General features: G+C 46.9%; 3 protein-coding genes across 8 annotated transcripts in view; 2 read left to right on the plus strand and 1 right to left on the minus strand.

The window, feature by feature from the left end:
• On the minus strand, positions 1–17,562 carry PLA2G7 (phospholipase A2 group VII). Of its 5 annotated transcripts, none has more exons than XM_075497770.1 (11): positions 17,286–17,562; positions 10,107–10,231; positions 7,105–7,255; positions 6,374–6,467; positions 5,735–5,803; positions 5,116–5,263; positions 3,541–3,654; positions 3,172–3,263; positions 2,551–2,724; positions 1,740–1,888; positions 1–1,359 (listed from the first exon to the last, which is right to left on the minus strand). In XM_075497770.1, exons 1-11 carry the CDS (start codon positions 17,545–17,547, stop codon positions 1,256–1,258), a joined length of 1,482 nt encoding a protein of 493 aa, XP_075353885.1. In that variant the 5' UTR covers positions 17,548–17,562; the 3' UTR covers positions 1–1,255. The 5 variants fall into 5 exon arrangements, with proteins under 5 accessions (XP_075353885.1, XP_075353886.1, XP_075353888.1 ...); XM_075497771.1 differs by lacking the exon at positions 17,286–17,562 and adding an exon at positions 10,884–11,018; XM_075497773.1 differs by lacking the exon at positions 17,286–17,562 and adding an exon at positions 10,407–10,583.
• On the plus strand, positions 11,257–12,852 carry IMP3 (IMP U3 small nucleolar ribonucleoprotein 3). Its single transcript, XM_075497787.1, has one exon. The coding sequence runs from the start codon at positions 11,295–11,297 to the stop codon at positions 11,850–11,852; it is 558 nt and encodes a 185-aa protein (XP_075353902.1). The 5' UTR covers positions 11,257–11,294; the 3' UTR covers positions 11,853–12,852.
• ANKRD66 (ankyrin repeat domain 66) overlaps positions 16,872–23,026 on the plus strand; it is an 11,792-nt gene continuing 5,637 nt past the window's right edge. The window contains exons 1-3 of one of the 2 annotated variants that reach the window (XM_075497789.1): positions 16,872–16,916; positions 19,929–20,089; positions 21,501–21,729. In XM_075497789.1, coding sequence (XP_075353904.1) covers positions 19,951–20,089; positions 21,501–21,729 — 368 coding nt within the window. In that variant the 5' untranslated portion in view covers positions 16,872–16,916; positions 19,929–19,950. Of the gene's footprint in view, positions 16,917–17,386; positions 17,593–19,928; positions 20,090–21,500; positions 21,730–23,026 lie in introns of those variants that run through there. The other variant, XM_075497788.1, reaches the window with a different exon arrangement.

A 23,026-nucleotide genomic window follows, 5' to 3' on the forward strand; every position in this document is an offset into this window, starting at 1 on the left:
TGATGGTAGACTGGAGAGAATTTAATTAAATTCTGAAAAACAAGTCTTAGATGTTGTTGCAATCTCATGTTAAGATCACAGATTATATAAATATTTAATTACACTGCTAACTGCTTTGCTTGTTCCACTTGCTTCAGTTGTTTTGTTTGTAATGTGATTTTTGAAACAAATAGGCTAGTTAGAAGTAGTCCCCCTCTTGCAAGGCTTATTCATTTAGAAATCAGCCTTCTATGTGGCAGCTTCAAAGAGTTTTGTTCTAAAAATCAGACCCTTCTTTAGCTAACCCCATAGTCAACTGCTTCTACTGGCAAATACAGACAGCAATGCTAGTACCTGGACAAAGACAAGTGGCTAGAGAGTATCACAACCATGAGAGGCATCAAGATGATCAACCAATGCTTGCATACTCCTTTTTAAAGGGAGTGGTAGAAGTGGCATCTCTTCTGTAATTTCACCTACAACAGTATGACTGAGTAATACAGAGATTAACAAGAGAGGCAGTGCTGGACCTTTGCCTAAGGGGAATTACACTTGCTACAACAAGAGTGACCATTTCAGCAGCTTTTGGAATGGAAACATCCTCTGAGTATGGCAGTAAACACAGATCTTAAATGTAAATGGATTAAGTTCATATGAGAAGTCCTGCATCTGAACAAACACCTTTCTCTGTTATCTTAAAGTATTTCCTGTAGCTTTTACTGTGACTCTTACTAAAATAAGACAGTTTTGAAGACCACCTTCCACTGGCACCTCTGTGACTAGAAGGAACAAAACCTTCTCCAGCTCTCAACTGTTGTTAGAGCATAGCTGAAATACTAAGTAGTTTAATAACAAATTAGAGAGATTTTTTTTTTCTTAACACTGAAAAAAAGGCTTGCTGGATGCAAATTGACTTAAAGCTTGGTAAGCAGAACTTTAGTTGAATTCCTTGGAGCTTAATCTCTCTCTCTGCAAACTTGATTCTAAGATAAAACCAGAAAGAGCATTTAAATTACCATTAAGTCATTTTCCCCCAGCTGCCTATAAAGCAGAAATTACCCTGTTGCAGTGTTTCGGAGAATCCCACTAACTCATTTGAACTAAAACCTCTCTACATTTTCATGATAATGTAACCTAATGCCTTATTTCTCTTTTTTTTTTTTGTTCCACACCCCAAAAGCTGTGTAGGTGACCAATGCTATCACATGTCTGAGCAATGTCTGGCCAACATTAGTGTCCTGATGTCTGTGGCATTTTCAGTACTTCTTGGTATTCCTTATTCAGGTTCAGCTGGAGGTAAGTCAATATTGGTACCAGGAATAACATTGGGTCCTATGCCATCCACAAGAGAATCCCACTTATCGAAATCTTTCTTAAGACCTATAAAATGGGAGAAAGAAAACCCAAGTGGTAATGCATTAAGTAGTCAACTTTTCGTAAAGCTACACTGAAAAATTAAATTACAGGACAGATGAATCAACTTGGCAAAGTAGGGCAGGCACGATGTCTTAAGGAGGGAAAGATGACACTCCAGGTTTTTATGTATTAGAACAAAACTGCAATGTTCCCCCTCTGAATTGCTTAGATTACAAAAGTAACTAACAAACCTCTAGAAAGAGAGTCTGACTGTTGTTTTTTCTACTTAAACTTTTCTGACACACTTACTTTTGATCTTGTTCTAAACAGAATGGTTATATAAAAAGCTTCACAGGAATTAAGTATTAATTTAACTTCATACTTTGATGTAAACAGATACTTACTCAAATGTTTCTGCAGGAAGGCTAATGAAGCATGATTGCTTATATCAATAGCTTCATTTGGATCTATTGCTCCTTTTAATTTGAAAAATCTTCCAATGATTTCTCCGCTCACAAAGGTAAAGTCAGGAAAGCTCTGATGTACTGACCCCCTGCAAATAGAACAGTGATCAACAGGCTTATAAGAATGCAGTCATCTGATTAGAAGATGCCATGGGTTGCACAGACTTCCTCAAAGACAGTCACACATCTTATGCTGTCATCTTTAGCAGAAGAAGAGAAAACAGATTAATCTCATGAGCATGCAAGATTAGCAGTAAATTATGTCCTAACCACAGAAGGGAGGAAGTTTTGTACGTGCTTACTGTAAGTCACTATAATTGCAACGGCAGTAAAGAGTAGGCTTGGCAAAACTTCAAGTTGTCTTTCTGCTCTGAGTATAAGGTGGATTATAGAGCCATCCACTCCCCTGTATGCAGTGTTTTCACTAGGTGACTGCGTAACTGCACCCAGAAGGCTAATTAAAGTGTGCAAACACAGATGATGCATGAGGCCCAGAGCAAAACTTGTGCCCCAGGGCAGGACTGCACACCTTGGAGTATCTTAAACTTAGGGTTACTGGCTGCTTTGAGAGAGGTCTCTGTCTCCACTGTGGGGGACATACTGCTGTCCAATTTAAACATGCAGTGAAAACCTGGGCCGTGAGGAAGACAGTGACTGTCTGTCTTTTTGCAGTTACATGTAACTGAACAGCTCCAACAAGAGAGTAAAGATTCATCTTCAACCACAGAAATGATGGATCCTGGACACTTACTTGATAGTGATCATTTTCTTGTTTGTGTCATTGGAGCTGAGTCTCTTCATCTTCAAGATATTGTCAGCCCACTGGAATTTTTCAGAGTTGATAAAAAGCAGCGGCTGCTGGACACTGTTTTGGTAAATGTCATCACCTACTGGAAGCATCCATGCATCGAGGGCAATGCCACACCTGTCAAAAACAACTGGATATTGTCACAGAAGCAGAAAGCTTTGTATGGAAGTTCTCAGCATGCTTTGATTTGCAGGAGACATGGGAAACAAACTCTGTCTATGATACTGAACAGGTAAACAGGTTAATGAATAATTTTGTTTCAAAATGATTTCTACTCTGGGGGAAGAGAATTAATCCATTATTGCATTTGTTGGTCTCCACTGCCAGGTGCAGCTGGGCACAGGAGCTTCTGCAGGGTCCCACAGTATCATGATATAATATGATTTTATGCTATTATGTTCCACCACATCCCCACAGTTGAAAGAAGCATGACTTGAGAAAACAGGACATGCCAAACAAAACTTTTCTTCAAGAGCTAATTAGTAGTGGGGGGATCTTAGGTAAGGTCCCCTGCTCCAGACCTCTCAAGTGCCAAATGTCTCTTGCCTTGTTTCGCATACTTACCTAAATCTTAATTCTTTGCTGAGACTCTCAATAACTGTAGCACCACCAAAAGAGTGTCCCATCACAGCTATTCTGCTAGTATCAACAGAATCCTGTCAAAAGAATCCAGGTGCTGTAAGAGACTTTCTTTCCCAAACTTTTTTTTTTTTTAAGGGAATAATTTTTTTAGGCAATAGATCCTACTGAAGTAGGAAGAGCATCGTTTCAGCTCTATTACTATCTATCCAGCTTGGGATGACCTGAGAATATGTTCACAGATCTATGGTGTGATCTTCAGAATAGTTTACAGGAACCAGTTTAGAAATGGAAGAGGGAAACCAGAAGCATTACTGGGTGTTTAACAAAATGCAGTCACCACCTTTCACTCACCTTTAGGCTATTCCAGTCAAAGTTTGAATTTAGTACATTCATTACTTCCTCTCCTGAATTGATTTCAAGAATGAGATTGAGAGCTTTGATACACTCCTGTGCTCTCTGCTGCACCTGGGGAGAAAGAGAAGTTGAGGCAGAGCAGTGGAAGGGTTTATCAGACACCTGCTAGGATTGCCAGCCCTTTGGACACAAGACTTAGTCTGATTCTTTTTTCCCTTAAGCATCTGATATGGTAACAACTATTCAGAACTGCAGAATGGAACTGTAAAACGGAACTCTGACAAGGTCTGACTAACAATGAAGCTGACTTTTGGAGGTCCAAAGAGTTGAAGCTCTTGCGTAGATCCTCTGCAGGCGGAGGAATTTATCCCTATAATGTGTGCCAAAGACCTTCAACTCCTTTGTCCTGTCACTACTCAGAGAAGGGGTTGTTGAGATGTGCAAAGGCTTAAGTTGCACAACTACAAGGAAGGCTGACTCGCTGCTCCTCCTCATGCTCACTTTGATGAGCAAATGTCATTACACCACTTGCCCCATCTGCACAATAGCTCTGAAACTGTCTTTATACTGGATAAACCCAAAATAAGAAACAGCCAAGAAGCCCGTCTTGTTTTATATATATACACATTCTTGAAAACTGTAGTAAAGCTGTTCTAAATAAAGGTTTTAATTGTTCAGTATAAGAAGTGTTTTTGACTTCGGTGTGTCAGTAAAAGAAAAGCTTCAAAAAGAACAGTGGCATCCTTGGGAACCACAGCCTGTAGGCAGCCAGCAAGATGTCTGTGCATCACTGAATTTCAAATAAATCTCTATCTCTTGACTTCTCTATTAGTGAAATTTGCAGGCAACAGCTTCTGGAGGTTAATTGCAAGCTCAGATATTACGTATTTAGACTCCATGTGTATGCACACAGGAAATGACACTTGTACTGCTGTCTGTATGGCCGAGGGAGATAAAGAGAAACACCTCCCTGGCTGCGTTTGCATTAGCTGGAAGAAAACACTCCCATATTTTAAGAGTGAAGTTTATGCTTGGAAGAGCTCGTCAGTATGGCCATATCGTAACTAGCATGGATGCTGCCTATAATCAGGAAGCCTGCATTGTTTACATTACTATAAACCACATTAAAGTGTGTTGAAGGTGATGAAGCAAACATCCCTCTTCAAGCAGCCATGATTCATCTTGCTATCCAACAGTAAACAAAAGCTGAAGCAAGCCTAAGGCAACACAAATATTTGAATTCAACTCTGTGCTGCTTAAAAGACTGGGCTGGGCAGCAAAAGTGTGAAGACACAGAGAAGAAACAGAAAGTTGAGTGGAACCAGAGGAGAAACAGCTGACTAAGCTCGACAGTGCAACTTCATGAGAAAGCTTTGTTGAGGAAGTAGTTTATGCTCTGAAGAAAGCTGCTGTTGGCTTTCCCATCTTCAGGAACATATGACTTGATGCATTTTTATGCTCCTGAGTCATGGGAGAAGACTGCAGACGTGGCCCAAGGGAAAGAGTCTGCTAGTTAGTCCTAAACACACCACTCCTGCCTCACTTCCTAGAGCACAGACCTAGGATGAGTACCTGCTTGTGGCGCAAACAACGCTCTTCCTCTCCGGTTTTTAGTTTCCTGTAGTAGATCCACTCCTTCTCCATGTTTGATGTAGACTCTTCCTGTGGTTCAGAAATGGACTTTTTTTTACAGTAATACGTTGCTGAAGCAGATTCATCTCTGTAATAGCAACAAAAGGTTATGTTTGGGGATGTATTCCATTTGGTTTGAGATTAAGTCAGCAGAAGTTTTAGATTTCACTTATCTCAAGAGATGCAGCTATCAACCCAGCGCTGCTGCAATCACAACTGAGTGTAGACAGACTTTCTAAATAATGCAATAACCCCACCAAAACTCCCACTTCCTTTATATTCTCCATGTTCTAACAATAAGAGAGAGAAAAATAGCATGCCTGAAGAATGACAAACAATATCTACCCTGGGACTTTTCATTCAAGGACTTATCTCAGCAAATTCCCTTTGCTTAGATAAGAGTTGAGCTAGAGAAACAGGGGGAGTGGGCAGAACTGAAGAAGATATGTTAGTTTTTCTTTTAAAAAAAATCGTAAGTTCTTCTTCACAATAAATAACATTCTATTCAATGTGAGAAACTTTCATTCCATCAGAACTCAAAAACATGCAGTATACGCACCTGTGCTCCACAGCAGCTACTATAAAGCCCTGGGAAGCCATCTCTATGCAAATAGCAGAATAGATTGTCCTGCAATCAAAACCACACTCTGGTGAGGCACGTGCATATATAATTATTTCAATTACACTGCTCTTTAAATGTTGACCACACTACATATGCACTAGCCCCAATAATGTATTTATTCTGTTTGAATTTGCTAGCCAGTAGAGCAGGATTTTGTATGCCAGTCACCAAAGCCTGTTCACAAAACCTTGTTACTGTTTTACTATCTATTCAGAAGGAAAAATGCTAATGATTTTTAAAAAGTAGCACATATGATATTTTGCATCTTCAAAGAGCTATCCAAAAATCAACTAACTAATCTTCACAACATGCTTATGGATTGGTAAATACCTTCACCCCTAAAATACAAAGGGAAAACACAAATAAATACGTCAACCCTTCTTTTATTTACTGCTGTTGATTTTAGTGGAGGCATACTGATACACAGCAGCCTGTTCTTCAAATCTGTTTCAACTCCACAGGGATCTCACCCCCCTACTGAAAATCTGTTCAGAACCATCCTTGGAGACTGCTGTCTCCACAGATGACAACAAACTGCAGACAACAAACTGGTTTGTTAACAAACTGCGGAATTACCGAAAAGCTCCAAGTCCATGGGAAAAAATGAGGAGTGGGTATTTTTCTCCTGGCTTAAAAGCAGCATTTGACTTTGCAGGACAGGTCACTGAACCTAGATAAAAATCAAAGCGTTTATCATTATTACTGAAATAAGAGAAAGCATTTGTTCCCATGGGAGAGATCCCAAGAGTCTGGTGACCATTGATTTCAGAGCAGTCATTTGAAGATAAGGTCTTCCTTATCTTCATCCTTAAAATGCAGAAGACAAATAAGGACCCGATTCTGAAAATACTTTCTACTTGGCAGAAGACACTTTCCTTCTCTTCCCATCCAAGCCGTAGCACAAGGCCTCTTAAACCCTACGAGAAGAGATTTTGAAGAACAGTCAGGCATCCAAGTCTTGTTGGTATTCAGACCTTAGTATCTATCTGACCTTTGTATATTTGCACATTTCCTTGTGGGATTTAAATCCCGACACACAGGTGCAGCTTACCCAAGCTCTTCCTAGAGCAAACTGCCCAGACACTCCTATTCATAGCAGTCAGGGACTGCGGGTCTGCCTGAGAACTGGGTCACATTCAGCATTGAGCATCGCTACACAAACCCTTCTCAAACACACAGAGTTCCTCAGAAGAAACTATTTTTCAGTCCTGCAGCGTAACACTGCTTACAGAGCAGTGAGGCAACGACCTGCATACAGAGCTCATGCCCTGGCACTAGTCAAGGAATAAAACCAGAACCAGTCTTACCAACATAGTACTGGAAAAGCCTTTCTCCTACAACTCGGTACATATTAAGGAAGTCAGAGAGTCCTTGATAGTACTCTTTATCTGGAATCCATGGTGCCTCTTCGTTATCTGTGGCATCGCATGATGGATAATACAGGCGCAAGAAGCTTCCCTGGGATTAGGAGGGGAGGGGGGGAAAAAAGGAAGATTGATATTTATTTATCTATGGCAGAGAAAAAGGAAGATAAAAACATTTACGTCAAGGGCTTCAGATGCAAGAATGACAGCTCAAGAGCATTAAGAGAATCTCACGAGAAAATTATTATCCTATACAGGCTTTGATACCACTCCTGCGTCACTATCTTTTTGTCCCTGCAATGAATTTACAGTAGCATGACTATTGGCATCCAGGTAGAGATACACCTCACCTTCTCTAGGTTAGCCTATAGCTAATTCAAAATGCTCCGTTTAATTAAGTTAATCATTACAAACACTCACTACCTATTTGCTCCATTTCTGCATCTTGCTGGATCTTTTCTTCTGTCTTCCTCACTATGCCTCCCTTCGGGGAATGGTACGATGACATAGTTTGATCAGTTTAACAGGGGTGACCGTGTCCCCTTCACCCTTCCAGCTGGGAGCTGTCATTGCTTTCTTTGCACCAGTGAGTCTCATGGAGCTGTTACTGACCCAATCCAGCTTGCTAAACTGGGGGGAAAAAAGGACCCTCCTAGAAGTGTATTTCCCACTGGGCTAGCAAGACAAATTTTACCCTGAGACTAGTTTCTGGAAGTGTGGACCAGCAGAGGAGATGCGGGTAGAGTCAGGGGCATGGTCTCAACGTGGCTATAGTGTTCCTGGCTAACCTGAGCAAAAGGCTGTCAGTAAAGCTCTTGGGCAGCTGCACAGCAAAGGAGTGCGATATATTGTTGTGGTTTAAGCTGGCAGGCAGCTAAACACCACACAGCCGCTCCCTCACTCCCCCCTGTGTGATGGGGGAGAGAATCGGAAAAAAGGTAAAACTCATGGGTTGAGATAAAGACAATTTAATAGGACAGAAAAGGAAGGGCAAATAATAATGATGATAAAAGAATATACAAAACAAGCAATGCACAATGCAATTGCTCACCACCCGCTGACCGATGCCCAGCCAGTTCCCGAGCAGCGGCTGCATCCCCCCAGCCAACTCAACTCCCCCAGTTTCTATACTGAGCATGACGCCATATGGTATGGAATAGCCCTTTGGTCAGTTGGGGTCAGCTGTCCTGGCTGTGCCCCCTCCCAGCTTCTTGTGCACCCCCAGCCTCCTCGCTAGCAGGGCAGTATGGGAAGCTGAAAAGTCCTTGACTTAGTGTAAGCACTGCTCAGCAACAACTGAAACATCAGTTTGTTATCAACATTATTCTCATACTAAATCCAAAACACAGCACTGTACCAGCTACTAGGAAGAAAATGGACTCTATCCCAGCCGAAACCAGGACAATCGTCCTCCCTCCTCATCAAGATGTTTACAAGTCTGTAGTGCTCCATCTTTTTAAACACAATTTTGTTAACCTGTGTTTTATCTGCCTCCATTTCCTACCATCGGTTTGAATCTTCTCTTACTGTCTGCACTCCAGGTCTTCCAGGAAACCACCCAAACTTTCCACATTCACGTGGACCCTCCATGCCCCCCTTGCCAGTATTTTTCCTATGCAGACAGCAGCAATGTACCACCGGCACACCTTAAAGCAGATGTCCAAGCAGATGAACTGTGTATAATTTGCATTCTTACTTCCTGGTTTGCAAGGGAATTTGTGACACACTATTGAAATTCACTGTCTTGCTCCAACTCTACTTTTGTTTTAACAAGTTAAGTCTAGAGCCAAAAATAACATGAGCTTTGGAATAAAGTCTGGTTTCTTGAACACTAGTTTATCAGTTTCATACACAACGTGTACCAAAAGCTTGTTTAATGAAGCTTGTTTCTATTTACTCATCAAACTTAAATCAACCTTTGACACAAAGGCCATTAAGGAAGAAATCATCAAACCTTCATCCATACTGGTAATGATATTAATTTGATCCCAGAATAGCCCCCATGAACTTCTCCAGGTGACTAACTGCTTACCAGAAGGGAAACAGGTTCATTATCTATGCCTGAGAGAACTGTAATTATACAGATTGCTTATCTAAGAAAAACACATGGGCTGATTGCAAAGAGAAACTAATCGCTTCTTTGTGCTAAGACAGAGTAAGCTCAGTAAAGGAACACATATGAATAACCACTACAAACTGATCACAAGTTCCACTATACCTGGCTAGTCTGAGGAGTAAAACCACAGTGTAAATGCAGGCGTACTCTCATAGGAAAATTAAAAAAGCAAGAGGATTTGAAATGGAAACCCATAAGCGAGCTCATTAGCTGGCTATTCACTGTCCCCCTCTTCTTATCGTGGCTTCTCTCTCTACTAACCACTTGCAGAATTGGCATCCTTTTCTTTTTCAGACAGATAAAATTTTGAGAAGATGTCTCATGCTTTACCCTGCAGCTGAAACATTACATACCCTCATCACCCAACCCTGCCAAATCCCACTGGGATCTTTGTGATGACAACAGCTACAGTCACGGAGACTGCGCATGGAGTCTCCCCAGGAGCCCAACGCAGAAGGGAGCATTGGGGTGGACGGGAGGAACCCCGTGGGTCCCAGGAGGACACAGCTTCTCTGCAGTATCTTGTGTAGGGGAATCAGGAAGGTAAGGATATTAGGAGGAAGGGAGACATAGCCATGGGGAAGACTTGCAGGTTACATCCATCTGGTAAATTGAACCAGTTCTTGAGACACCTGATATTTTCTGAACTCTGCCCAGTACACATCCTACATTGGGATGGAGAGGATACAAAGCTCAGCTGTGAGTGTCAGCCATGGAGCATCCCTGCACACAGACAAGACCTTCTGTTTGATTCATCTGTAAAAATACAGCAAGTTGTTTCACTAACATCGTGGCTTAAATCCAAAGGTGGAACAACCGAGAGCTTTACCTCAACCGCATTTTCTGTCATCAGGTCTGTACATCCAACCGAGTGCGGTCCCTTTCCTTCAGGGATCCTATAAAACTTCTCAGTGCTGCTGCTCCCCATTTCCATTGGTGCCTTCACCAACAAACCTGGGGAAAAACACAAAGCAAATCAAGAGACCGCCATGGCCTATGTGACCAGATCACCCACCCTGAAAAAAATTCAGCGCGTTGAAGATCCAGGAGTAGGAAATTCAAGGTTGAGCTGATACAACAATCTGCTTACGAGAATCAGAAACCTGAAATCCCGACTCACCAACCTGACCTGCTCTAGTGGGGAATTTCCTTCGAGCAGAGTGTCCGGAATCCCAAGGATCAGACAACACCCTGCGCTAAACAGAAAGGCAGGGAGGAAGCCTTTGGCTGGGGAGGCCGTGGTGGCAGTCGGGAGGTCGAGGTGCTGCGGTGCAGAGCAGCAGCAGTCTCACTTCTTGGGCGCAATCAGGGAAACGCAAGCCCAAGAGCGGCGAGTTTCGGACGCGAAGGCAGCTCCCTCCCTGCCTGGCTGCGACCTAGAGCTGCTCCTCCTCGTACGAACGGCAGAGATGGAAGTTTTTGCAGCTCCTCGGTAAACAAAACCGGCCTACGCCTCTGGGGGAGAAGGACGTCATGGAGAAAACCAACGCTGTAGCCATTTTTCCAAGAGGAATGACGAAGCCTGGATTTGATCCCTGGAGAGAAAAGGAAGGGCTGGCCGTGCAGGAGAGGTTGTTGGGAAGGTCTGACCGTCCCCGGCCCATACCTGGGGTGACACCTCCGAGCCGGGCCGGCCCCGGGGCCGAGCAGAGCGCAGGGGGAAGCAGCCGCATCCCAGACTAGGCGGCAGGCCCCAGCAGCACCCCCTGCCCCTCGCTCCGGCAGCCGGGCTGGGTTTTAGCTGCCACGTTTCCCTCTCCCGGCAGCAGCCCCGGCACAGCCTGGAAGAGACCCGGGGCCATCCTCAGGCCGCCAGAGAGGCTCGGCGGGCCCGCTCCTCCCGCAGCCGCCCAGCCAGGCCTGGCAGCCTCCGGGGCGGGGGCGGGCGGCAGCCGCGCCGGGCCGGGCCGGGCCTCCCTCGCCGGGGACGCGGCGGCAGCGGCGGGGCGGAGCGCGGCCGCTCCTCCCCGGAAAGGGCCGTGGTTGCCGGCGGCGCGGAGCGGCGTGGGTGCCCAAGATGGTGCGGAAGCTGAAGTACCACGAGCAGAAGCTGCTGCGGCGGCTGGAGCTGGTGAGCTGGGAGGCGGCGGCGGGGAGCCTGGCCGAGGTGAAGGCGCTGCGGCGTTACCGGCTGGGTCGGCGGGAGGACTACGTGCAGTACAAGGCGCTGGCCCGCACCGTCCGCGCCTTAGCCCGCCGCCTCCGCGACCTGGGACCGGCCAGCGCCGCCTTCCGCGCCCGCTGCGCCGCCGCGCTGCTGGAGAAGCTGTACGGGCTGGGGCTGGTGAGCTGCCGGCGGTCGCTGGCCGCCTGCGAGAGCCTCTCGGCCGCTGCCTTCTGCCGGCGGCGCCTGCCCTGCCTGCTGGTGAAGCTGCGGATGGCCCAGAACCTGCGCCACGCCGTCACCTTCGTGGAGCAGGGACACGTCCGCGTGGGGCCCGAGGTGGTGACCGACCCCGCTCTCCTCGTCCCCCGCGCCGTGGAGGACTTCATCACCTGGGTGGACGCCTCTCGCCTCCGGCAGAAGGTGCTGGACTACAACCAGGAGCGCGACGACTTCGACCTGGCCGCCTAGGGATGAGGGATGGATGTGCCGCCTGCTCTGCCTCCGCTGCCCGCGCTCTTCTGCTCTGCCCCGTAGGACACGCGTGGGAATAAACACGCACCAGTAAAACCCCAGCGGTGCCACCATCAGATATTGACGACCCCCCCCGACACACCTGAAAGGGGAGCAAGGAGGAAACGTACTCATTTCTAGTAACGTATTGCTCCGCTCCTGGCTCCCCTTCACAGCTAACGGCTCCCTTCATCCACGCAGAGAAAATTCCATGTCCATCGCTCCGAGAAAACATCCGATAGCCCAGCTCCATCATACTTGCATCCCATAAAGCGAAAGTGCTTTGAAAGATCTCTGTCTGTTCGCAGGAGAGGATGCGGTCGGGTTTAAGTGCTTGGCTGCTAATAAGAGCTGCTGGAAGGGGTTTTAAGCCTGGCCGAGCGGCTGGTTTGGGACTGAGTTTGGCAGCTTTGCTGCTGCTTTTCTAAGAGGTTGCCCTGCCGTGTCCTCCTTCAGCTGATGGGCTCGCAGTAACCGGAGGAGCTGCTTCTGGAAGGGTTTTCTCTTGATACCCAGGAACGTGTATATGGGGGAAACGCAGGGGTTGCTTGGAGTCAGCAGTAAACAAGGATGCCAAGTACTGCATTTCTGAAACTGTAAGAGTTTTAGCCAAAACCAGAATTACAAAAAAAAGAAAAAAAAAAAAAAAACAAACCAGCTTTATTTTCACGTGAAGTCGTAAAGGGAAGTTTGATACTCTCGGTTCAGTATCTTTGCTGCGTGGGGTTCCAGCTGACGGTTAGGCGTCATCTACAGAGCAGGATCTAACTGGGGAGGCGTTGGAGCGAAAGCTGTCCTAACCGCAACTGCACATCTGGGGGAACTTTTGCATTTAGCACATAAACCAAACAAAAATCGGTATCTGAGGGGAGCCTCGGGCCTTCTGGGGTTGTTGGAAACTTTATTCCCCTTGGAAATAAAGAGCAGAAAAGCAAAAATAAAACAGTTGTTTTAAGTCGCTGAAGAAATGTGTGCGCTATTTTTTTTATGTAACTTCTTTTATGTAACTTTTTATGTAATTTTTTTTTTAATAGCTACAAGGCTATTACTGAGTTATAAAGTGTCTTTTGCTAGAAATGCTTTCTTTCCCTTACCCAGGGTTACAAAAGGATTTGGCAGTAGGTTTAGGAACAGAGCTGTGACTGCCTGTCCCAAGTCCAGAGGGCTGGAGTTCAGCTGCGGCCGCCGCTCTGGGCCTGGGTGCTTTCGTGTGGCTTTTCTGAACGGGGAAGGTGTTTAGGTGAGGGATGTTTTGAGGTTATCGAATCAGGACCAGAAACTATTATCAAATATTATGGGTGTTTTTTAAAATGCAAACTAAATGTTAAAATTCCTACCAGTCTCGTAAGCCAAGTGTATTGAGCAGAGCATTAGCTTTTAAAGCAGTATTAGGTATTAAGAAAAGGACACAGAAGGGGTGGGGAAACCCCCTTGCTTATCCTATGAACTACTCCTGTTTATACTTGAATTTCTTTCAGTAAAACATCACCTGCAACACCTTAAAAACCTTTTTCTTGGGGCATGCACTTTTCTTATGGTAAGAAATACAAACTGAAAAGATGTTTTACACCTGAAATGTGACTTTTTTTTTTTAAACACCTTTCCAGGTTTCATCTGGAACAATGTCATTATTTCTTGGGAAATTCAGAAGGTGCCTAATTCAGGTGCAGGTAAAAACGCTGCATTCACTCTGCTTTACTCTTTTGGGGGAATTTAAACACCACCGCAGTGACACATACCCTGTGCAGGGCTTTTTACTACTCAGATGCTAAACTGCTGCTCTGCCTGCTTTGTCCAGCCCTGGAAGGAACAGCAGAAAAGGAAACCTCGAACATCCGGCGTGGATGGTGGGGGGGTGGTAAGTGTCAATAGTTTACATCATCAGCCTATTCTTTTTGTCCTAAGCCCACTTTTCATCATTCATCTGTGCACCTGCAGCATCTTCTGTAGCAGAAGAGAAACAGCCCAAAAACCTGTAGGATGTTAAATTACACTACGGCAACGGTAGCGAATTGATTTCTTTACGGATGCTGTGGGATAACAGCATCCATCACCCCTGCTCTCCTCCTGCGGTACTGGAAATCAAATCCTTACGTGCTTTTTAAGAAATGCATCAGGTTGTGTCTTTATATATCTGTGTACGTCTTAAGTCTGGAAGACTGTGGCCATGCTGGTTTTACAGTAGCTTGAGATGAGTGTCCTGCTCCTAAATTTTTAATGGCCGGAGCCCACACATGTCTTGGAGGAGAGCTGGGTCCACTTCAAGTGTGAAAAAGAGGGTGATCATCTCAGTCTGAAAATGGAAGTTACATCTGACAGCAGCACACCCACATTCTTGCTTGCGAATGCAGTCAGGCAGATGATGGCTTCCTTGTGTTTAACGGTGTTTTCACCTTCAGTTCATGGGTTTGAGTTTGTTTGCCAGACCTGACGTGCTGCGGCTGCCTCCGGGCAGTTCCCGCAGCGGCCTCGGAGCCGGGGATTGAAAGGGTGCAGGAAGCAGCTCCGACAGCCTTTCCCGGCACTTGGATAAACACAGAGGCTTTTTTTGAATTCCAAGGCTGGATCCGTCAGTATAAATTGGCACCGGCTTCCATGGGTCTGTGCGAGCTGGCACAAGGAGGCAATCCGGCATTGTGCTATTTTGGGCCAGATCCTGCAAACTCTCCCCGCCAGCGCTCCAGGGGCTTGCAGCATGAGAGCTTACGCTCATGAAAGCGGCAGGATGGGGTCGTGGGTGTCACTCTGCTTCTTCCCAGCACCTTCTGAAGTGGATTTGCTGTTCCTCAGGCGGCTCAGCATCTCCGTGAAGCTTGTGGGAAGTTACTGGTGAAGGAGGACAGAGGATGGTGGTGCTGGCGTTGGGGCGAGCTGTCCCCGTGCCTGACAAAACCTGATCTCTGCCACCTCCACAAGTGTCCATCCCAGCAGCTGGGGGCTGGAGAGGTGCCAGCTTCTCCAGCAAGGGAGGAAGGAGCTGCAGGGGGGTCTGGGCAGTGCAAGAGCCGTCAGAGCAAAAGGCGAGCAGTTCCCACGCAGATCTCACTTGGATAGTGGGCAGCGGTAAGGGAGGTTTTACCACGGCCTACGGTTTTAGGTTTTTTTTTTTCCCTTGGGTTTTTTTACTCTTTTGTTTTTTTCTTCCCTGACCTTGGCTTGTCCTTTATTTGAAGGCTGCCAAAGCGGGGGAGCTGAGCCTGGGGAATGTGGGGGAGCTGAAGGAAAGAGTCCTTCACACTGATGCCTTTTGTGTTGCAGGGTGTAAATGGCTGAGGCTGTCACCAGAATGCAAACGTGTATTTTTCCACTGATCTGAGCCACTTTTTTTTCCAGGAAACAAGCATACTGCATGTTTTAAAGGCTGCTTCCTTCCGACATCTTGGTGTGGCTTAGTGCAGAGGTCATGTTGAGCTCAGTAATTCGGTGATAGCGCATCACCGCGAGCACAGACGGCACACGAGGCTGGGGAAGGACGGTACATCCTCCTTCTCAAGATGGGAGATGGAGACTGACAGAAGCAAAGGTGGAGCTGGGCGATTCCCAGCCTTTCGGGCGATGCTCCTGCATCCTGGGTTAGGCCAGGGCCTCCCAGCCGCGTCTCAGGGCACTTCCATGTGCTGACCTCGGTAGCAATCCCCAGTGAGATATTCCCCAGCGGATGGAGGTGTCATGGTCCCCTTCCTGAGCTCTGAATAATCTGTTTTAAGTACATCCTCTGCCTGATTTGGCACTGGAGATTGAACCAAAGAGCCATTTCTCATCACTGGGGAATGGGATCACCTTAGTCCCTACCCCAGATACCAAAACATTTCAACATTCACTGGGGCTGGGGGAAAAAGCACCCCTAAGTGTTATGACAGCATTAACCTGAGAGCCCCAGTTCTGGTCCCTGGTGTTAAATACCCACTTTTAGGCATTGAAGAAACTCTTCTCACACTTTGCTTGCTGGTTTGGGCCTGAAGCAGGACCTGGGTGATGGAAAACCTGTCTGCTGTGTGGTCGGGACGTGGGGACGTCGGGTGGAAGCAGCAGGCAGCAGCTTTGGAGTCAGCAGGAGAAGGCACTTGGGTTCAGTCTTCTCATAAACCATGGAGCTTCTGGATCCAAGGGCTAAATCCAAGTGTACCTCCCCCAGCGGGAATGTCCCCTCACTTCTCTGCAAGCACGACTCCGCTGCAGAAAGGTCCCTTCCCCCCTAATATTAGCTGATTTTGAAGAGAGAAAGTGTTTCACTTCCAGCAGGCAGAGAAAAAGGGGAGGCCAACTACTAACGACAGCCAGAGATGGAGATTTGAGCATCTCCAGTTTCCTCCTAAGAGCTGCCTGTTAGAGGATCCCGCGTGTCCCCAGCAGTAAGTCACAGCAGCTTCTCGGCTGCTGTAAATCACGTCAGGGGGTTGGTAAGTGCAAGTCCGGATGGCATTGCCGCCCTCGGTTCCTACCCTGAAGAGCAACCACCTGCTGCTCCTGGAGCGGTCAGATGGTTGTGTCACGGGGTAAAGTACGGGCAGGCTCTCCCGGCGGGTTCGTCTGGCTAACGTTACAGTCCACCACCTTGCCACCTATATCTGAGCTCATCGGGCTTAAAACACACCGGGGGAAACCATATCCTAAAACCGCCCTCTCTCTCCCCACTGGCTCTAACGCAGCCCCGTGCAGGTCTAACAGGAGCCCCGCGCAGGGTCCCGTGCAGGCGTCCACCTTGCAGACGCTGGGTTTGTGGGAGATGAATGCAATGCTGGCAGAGCACCCAAAACCTCCCGTTCTGTGTCCCTCTCAGCCTCCCAGAAGAATTTAGGTCGGGAAGGACCGCTGGAGGTCACCTAGTCCAACCCCCTGCTCAAAGCAGAGCACGCGTGGGGCTGCCGTGGTTTTGCATGTCTCAATGCTGGATGACTGAAGCAGAGTTTAATCACCCTCGCCGTGAATTTTTTTTTCCCCTTCCCTCTAGTCTGAGTTTCTCCTGCTGCAGCCTGGGACTGCTCCTTCCTATCCCTGCGCTGGGCACGTCCGTGTCAGCAGGTGGGTTACTTCTCCCCACGGGAAAACTCCAGTCACCTTTTCCCTGAACACTGGCCGTACTCGCAGCGGGAAAGGGGCATGTCCACCGTATCCCCCCCTGCAGCTTAGCCGGAGCGAATCCCACCCCTCCGCAGGGACACGCGGGGATTTGGGGCCAGATAAGGGGCTGGGAGGGAGGAAGCGGAGGAGCATGAGCCCTCGAGGGTCGGGGACAGGCTCGGGAAGAGCAGGCTGAAGCCGGGGAGCGGGAGCACTGGCTGCAGTGCGGGGGCTGCGCAGAAACTACCTTAAAAAATCCCCTTCGTGCCACCGTCGCTCCTCCCCATGACCCTTTTTCCCCCCTTTAGCAGTGCCTGGCGCTCCACGTACCTGGTGTGCGGTGTCCCGGCTGCCCTCCGCTCCCGTCCCGCTGGCCCGAGGAGCAGGATGGACCCTCCGGCCACCCACGGGCCTCCGGAGCCAGGCGAGAGGTGGCTGCTCCGGCAGGAGGACGTCTGTCTTGCGGGCAGACCGACTGCCGGGTTCTCCCTGAAGGGGAGGGACCAAACTTTGCCTTAGTTTTCAGATGAGACAATCTTTCTGGGAGAGATCTTCCCGGGGCCTGGAAAACAAGTTTCCGGCATGGAGCCATCCCCAAAAAACACTGCACGCCCCAGAGGACCCTGTGGCTGCTTAGGTGCTGGGCTGTGCCTTTGTATGGCAGGGACGGGTTTATACACGGGCTTGTTTGCATGTGGCTGTGAATTTCTGGCTTTCCTCGCCGTGCTGCCGAGCGTGGTGGCGTACAGCTGGATCGAGCACCGGGATCCCCGTGAGAAAATCCCCCCGTCTGGGTTGCAGCATTCCGCGGAGGAGCTGCAACGCTTACGGCTGGGCGAGGAGGGGAGACCTTTGGCTCGAGGTCCCTCCATAAAAATCCAAATCTTTTCTTCTGGCCTTACGAGATAACAACACCCTAAGGAAGCCGATCCCACCTTTGGGTGCAACTTCTGGAGCGGTTTAAGGTGGATCAAGCGCAGGTCCCTACTGACGGGCGGATCTGCACCCACCCCCACTTTGCACAGCCCCGGCGTTTGCCCCCTCGATAACACTGCGTTTAGGGAATTAACCCTAAAACCAGCACCAATAATAAAAGATTAGTTTTCTGAGACACCAACAGGTTGATCCAGCTGATGAAACAGCCATATGAGCTTCAAGGCAAGCAAAGGGAGGCAGCAGGGGAGGGAGGGAAGGTAAAATTTGGCTTGGTCTAAATCGCTTATGAAGCTGCACCCGTGGACTGTCTCCCTGGAGAGCTGGTGAGCTCCTGGGCTGGGATCACGGGCTTCTCTTCCTCTCCCTTTGCATGTCTGTGTGCGGGTATGATCTGAAGCTAGCAGAGCACAAAGGTGCTTGAAATTTAAGTTGTATTTTTAAACTTTGAATTTTGGTGGCATTTCCTTGGAAAAGAGTAAGAAATTTGAATGAAAAGGTTCAAGATTTTTTTTTCCTGTACTTTTGTCCAGCACTCATTTCAGTGACGGGCTGGATGCGTTAAAGTGTAACATTTTCAGGATAGATTTAATGCTGATGAAAGGTCTTGGAGCACAACTCTGAAGATCTCTGTTTAATCTAAAGGAACAGGTTCTTCGAGGTTAGTGAGAGGCAATGAGGAGGAGGAGGTGGTGCATGCATGGTTAAAGTAACAGAGACGTGCCAAAGCCAATGATACTTTTGTGGCCCACTGAGGGGCTCCAAAGTTTATCATAGTTTTAAATATATTCAGATATTCCCAGCTGTGCAGGAGTCAAACTCAGTAGAAGTCATGTATGGGTCTTTCTCTTGGATCTGGTCTACACAGTCCGACCACCGAAGTCAGGGGACCTACTGAAGCAGGCTGTGATTCCCTCTGACCTTTGTATCTCATCTTTTTCTTACAAGAAGGCAGGGTAGAGATGGTGGTGTGTCCTTCCAGCCTGGATTTGGGATGTGGTTGGGAAGTTTATGGGATCTGGGAGCAGGGAAATGGTCCCATCCACTTCTGGCTCCCAGGATGTAGCCCCTAGGATTGCAAACCTTCCCTCACACCAGCCTCTGCAAGCTCCAGTGTTGGTCCTTTCCAGCATGCTGAACAGGGAAATGGCACTCTTTTCAATCTGTGAAAATTACTCCATGAAGTAAATGCAATGCAAAAGCTGGAGGAAGTCCTAAAACTCTTCTATTTTATGAGGGGGACTGGACTAATTAGCTCAAGACCAGCTGTCAATATAGGAATGCAAGTTTTCTCCCCACTGATTTGGCCAGACTGGAGAAAATATTGCAGTGTTTCCATCCTCAGGATGATGGGGTAACATAGTGATCCTTGCAAGCTGCTTAAATTCCCTGCCAGCAAAGCAGCTAGGAAATATCCCCTAGCACAGGGATAATTTCTGAAATCCACAGCCTTGCAGGGGCCAAAGATCTGCTTGCGTTCCTTGACAGAGGTCTGTTGTATGGGACTGGAAAGTGCAAGGCACGGCTATGGAGACGAGATTTTTAAGCAACATGCCATAGCTCAATTATTTGCACCAAAGAACGTCAGGAGATGCTTGCACAGACATTTCTTTCATTGCAATAAAATGCTACCAATAACGGATCTGCAGCATCGGCAAGGGAGGAGCCAGTTTCCATGGTAAGTGAGTGCCAACAGACCCGTGGTCAATGTTTGGCCTGAGCTGGCTGTTTGTTAGCAACATCCTTGAGAAATGCAACATGATTTTATCGACGAGTCCTTTACATAAAGGGCTGCGCTTTGCCCCAGATTTCCATGACTGCAAACCAAACGTCACCATCAGTCTGTGAGCGCTGGTTCGAAGATAAATTATAATTTTTTTTTTCTTCTCATTTCTTTTTCCTTATTTTTGGATAAATCCTGGTTTCTCACAGTGCATGTCTCATTTTGAATCCAGATGCTGCTTGATCTGTCAAAATTGCTCTTGAGAGGAGCTGATACATCAGTGAGCACCCACTAAACGACCACCGCTCTTTTACCAGGCACCTTTCTGAAGTCTGCAGCATGACAGAGCTCCACGAAGCCGTGGCTTTGGGGGACTACGACCTGGTGGATGAGATTTTGAGGACAGGGCGCTGCGATCCAAATCACAAGGATGTCGACTGGCATGACAGGACCCCACTGCACTGGGCTGCTGCAAAAGGTAAGGACACCCCCTGCTCTGTTACCTCGGCGAGCTGGCGTCGTAAAAGGTGATGCTGATTGTAACGACATCTTGCTATGACGGCAATTAGTGCTGGCGATAGTCACAGCTTGTAGCTGATCATTTTGTCCTTAATGAGCAAAAAAGAGAAAAATACCAATTTAAATGGGAACTTTGCCTCCAAAACAATTTATGGGATTACCATCAAAGGGATTTTTTAGCTTTTTTTTCGGTCACGTGAAAATTTACAACTTACATGATACGTACATATAGCATGTCTGCGTGTCCCCTGCATTACTTTTCTAAGAGGTGACTTCATACAGTGCAGGTGACATACATAGAGGTGACATACATACAGTGCAGTACTCGTGTACACCTGCACGAATGAGCAGAAAGTCAAACCCACTGTATTTATACCAGGTATTTATCAAACCCAATAGAACAAAATAATTACAGTGTGTTTTACATTGCCCTCCCTTTATCCCAGCTGGTTGAATGAACAAGACAGGACCAGAGTTGTTGGCAGCTCCCATTTGGTCCTTCACCATCAAAAGTGTCTGTTAAAGTCAGAGATCCCTTTGCAGCCCAGAAAAGAGATGAATGCAACAATATATAATGTATAATTGTACCCAGTGTAAAATGGGAAACTGGACCTGTACTGCTCCGTGCGAGGGTGTTTGTTACACGTTGGGATCTCACATCATGGCATCTGTCTTTGCTCAGAAAGCAAGTGTGTGATTTGCTGGTTTAGACTTGACACCATGTCTTACTTTTGCCCTGATGGATTATTCCTCATTTGGGCAGCAGCAAAGGGAACTGAGCTATTTAAGAAAATGATGATGAGAGACTGGCATGGCCTAGGTGCCATTGGGAACAATCTAGCTCAGTCAAGGCAATGTGAAGTGGGGTAGAAATAACTTTTGTTGCTTCTTTAAGCAATTCCACAAGTTAGAAAAATATGAAGGTGAATGAAAACAAGTAATTTCTCTATCTCCTATCAAACAAACCTTTGTTTTAGTAAAGCTGTTCACAGGTTTTCCAGTTTTTTAATGTTTAAATTTTATTTTGCGTTGAACTAAAAACCAAAATGAAACAACAAAATAGTCAATAGCCAATTGGTCAATGACTAATTGAGATGTGCTGTCAGAAATAAGTAGAAAGCTTTTTGATTGTATTGTTGTTTTTGTTGTAAAATGCTTCCGTCTGGAAGCAGTCTAGTTTGGGAAAAAAATCAGCATTTTCTAATGAGTATCATTTATTTGATAAATCCAATGGCCAGGTCGTGGGTAAAATCCATCGTTACATGACTGAGGGAATGATGACCAACTGTGTGTGACCATCTTCTGCATCCTGAAGGTATAAAGTCTAACGCAGGTGCATCTTCTCTCCCTGTTTTGCTGCCCAACGCCAGGGCAATCGGAGCTGGTCAAGCTCCTCGTGGATCACGGCGCCCGGCATTGCCTGCGGAGCGACGTGGGCTGGACTCCGGCTCACTTCGCTGCCGAGTCGGGGAGACTGGGGGTGCTTCGCACCCTTCATTCCCTGCACGCTGCCATGGACGCGGCTGACCTCTTCGGCGACACTCCCAGGAGGCTTGCGGAAATCTACGGTCACCAAGACTGCTGCAGGTTCTTAGAAACGTGAGTAGCAATGGCCGGTCCCACTGCGGCAGCTGATGGGGCTCCAGCAACGAAAATTAAATTGACTGCTATATAGAGGACCAGAAAGAATACGTGTGTTACTTATCTTTCCACCTAGAGCCTATCAAAGTGGGGTCTTTGTCACGAGGAAGCCCTTGGGAAGACATTAATTTATTCCACTGCCTTCTATGGTTTGCCTTGGTATGTTTTCAAAATCATTACCACTTCGTGACATCATTGTTTTTATAGGGATATTACAGAGCGATTATTAAGCAATGGAAATGAAAGCAAGAACTAACAAGGATTAACCCCTTAGGGTGGTGAATACTGAATACACAGGTTGAATTGTTTAAGAACAGCCCTGTAGGAGGTCATGTTAGTGTATGTATATCACTTGACTTCTCTTGTAGTAGAGAACAGAGCCCCATCCTTTTTTTCTACATAATTATTTAAAATTATACCATTTGATCTGTTAATAGGATGGCCACATATTACTTCCAAATTTTGGAAAACTCCTTATTGTCTTAACTCTCTACAGGTATTACTGTGGCACCATACGCAACGAGTAATACGCTTTTAAAGGGTTCCCAATTACCATTCCTCTTTTTCAGCCACTGATTTGGCTCATGGATATTTTCATCCTTGCAAAGCTGTTTCCCTGGATCAGGATGCTGTCCTCCAGAGGTCTGAGCTGTGTCCCATACCTGCATCTCTCTAAAGCAGTGGGACAGATCACCAGAGGCTAACCAGCTTGTTCAGTGCAAAGTGTAGTCCCACACGCTACCTGGTATTTAAATATTTCGCTTGTGAAACCGGCACATGCCGGACCCTGAGGTGCTGAGAGCACGCAAAGGCTTTTCCTCCCCTGCATTTTTCTGTGAATTTACAGTCCCACCATAGTCCTTAACTGGTATCTTTTGTACCGCTGCCACATTCTCAAGACTGCTTTGGGACCATATAAATCATGGATTTTTTTTTTATAGATACATATCCAACTCAAAGTCTCCAGTTTGCCAGTTCAGCACAAGAGCTGCCAAGTTCAGAATCAGGCACGGTGGTTGGGCAAATGTCTGGGGTGGCCAGTGCCAACCAAATACCACCTTTCATTAGTCCACGGAAACCTGTCTGTAGGTACTGTTGTCCTTTTGCTGTACTTCTACAGCTTGTTGGTTCCTGCTGAAATGTTCCATGCCCACCTTCGGTCTTGACACAGCATCAGTGCCCTTCCATAGGAAGAGACACCCCCCTGTACAGAGCTCAAAAAATTTTCTAGGGGAGCCATACGTTCCTGTTTCTA

This window comes from Mycteria americana, chromosome 3 (assembly GCF_035582795.1).
Source record: "Mycteria americana isolate JAX WOST 10 ecotype Jacksonville Zoo and Gardens chromosome 3, USCA_MyAme_1.0, whole genome shotgun sequence".
In the NCBI taxonomy this organism is placed as follows: domain Eukaryota; kingdom Metazoa; phylum Chordata; class Aves; order Ciconiiformes; family Ciconiidae; genus Mycteria; species Mycteria americana.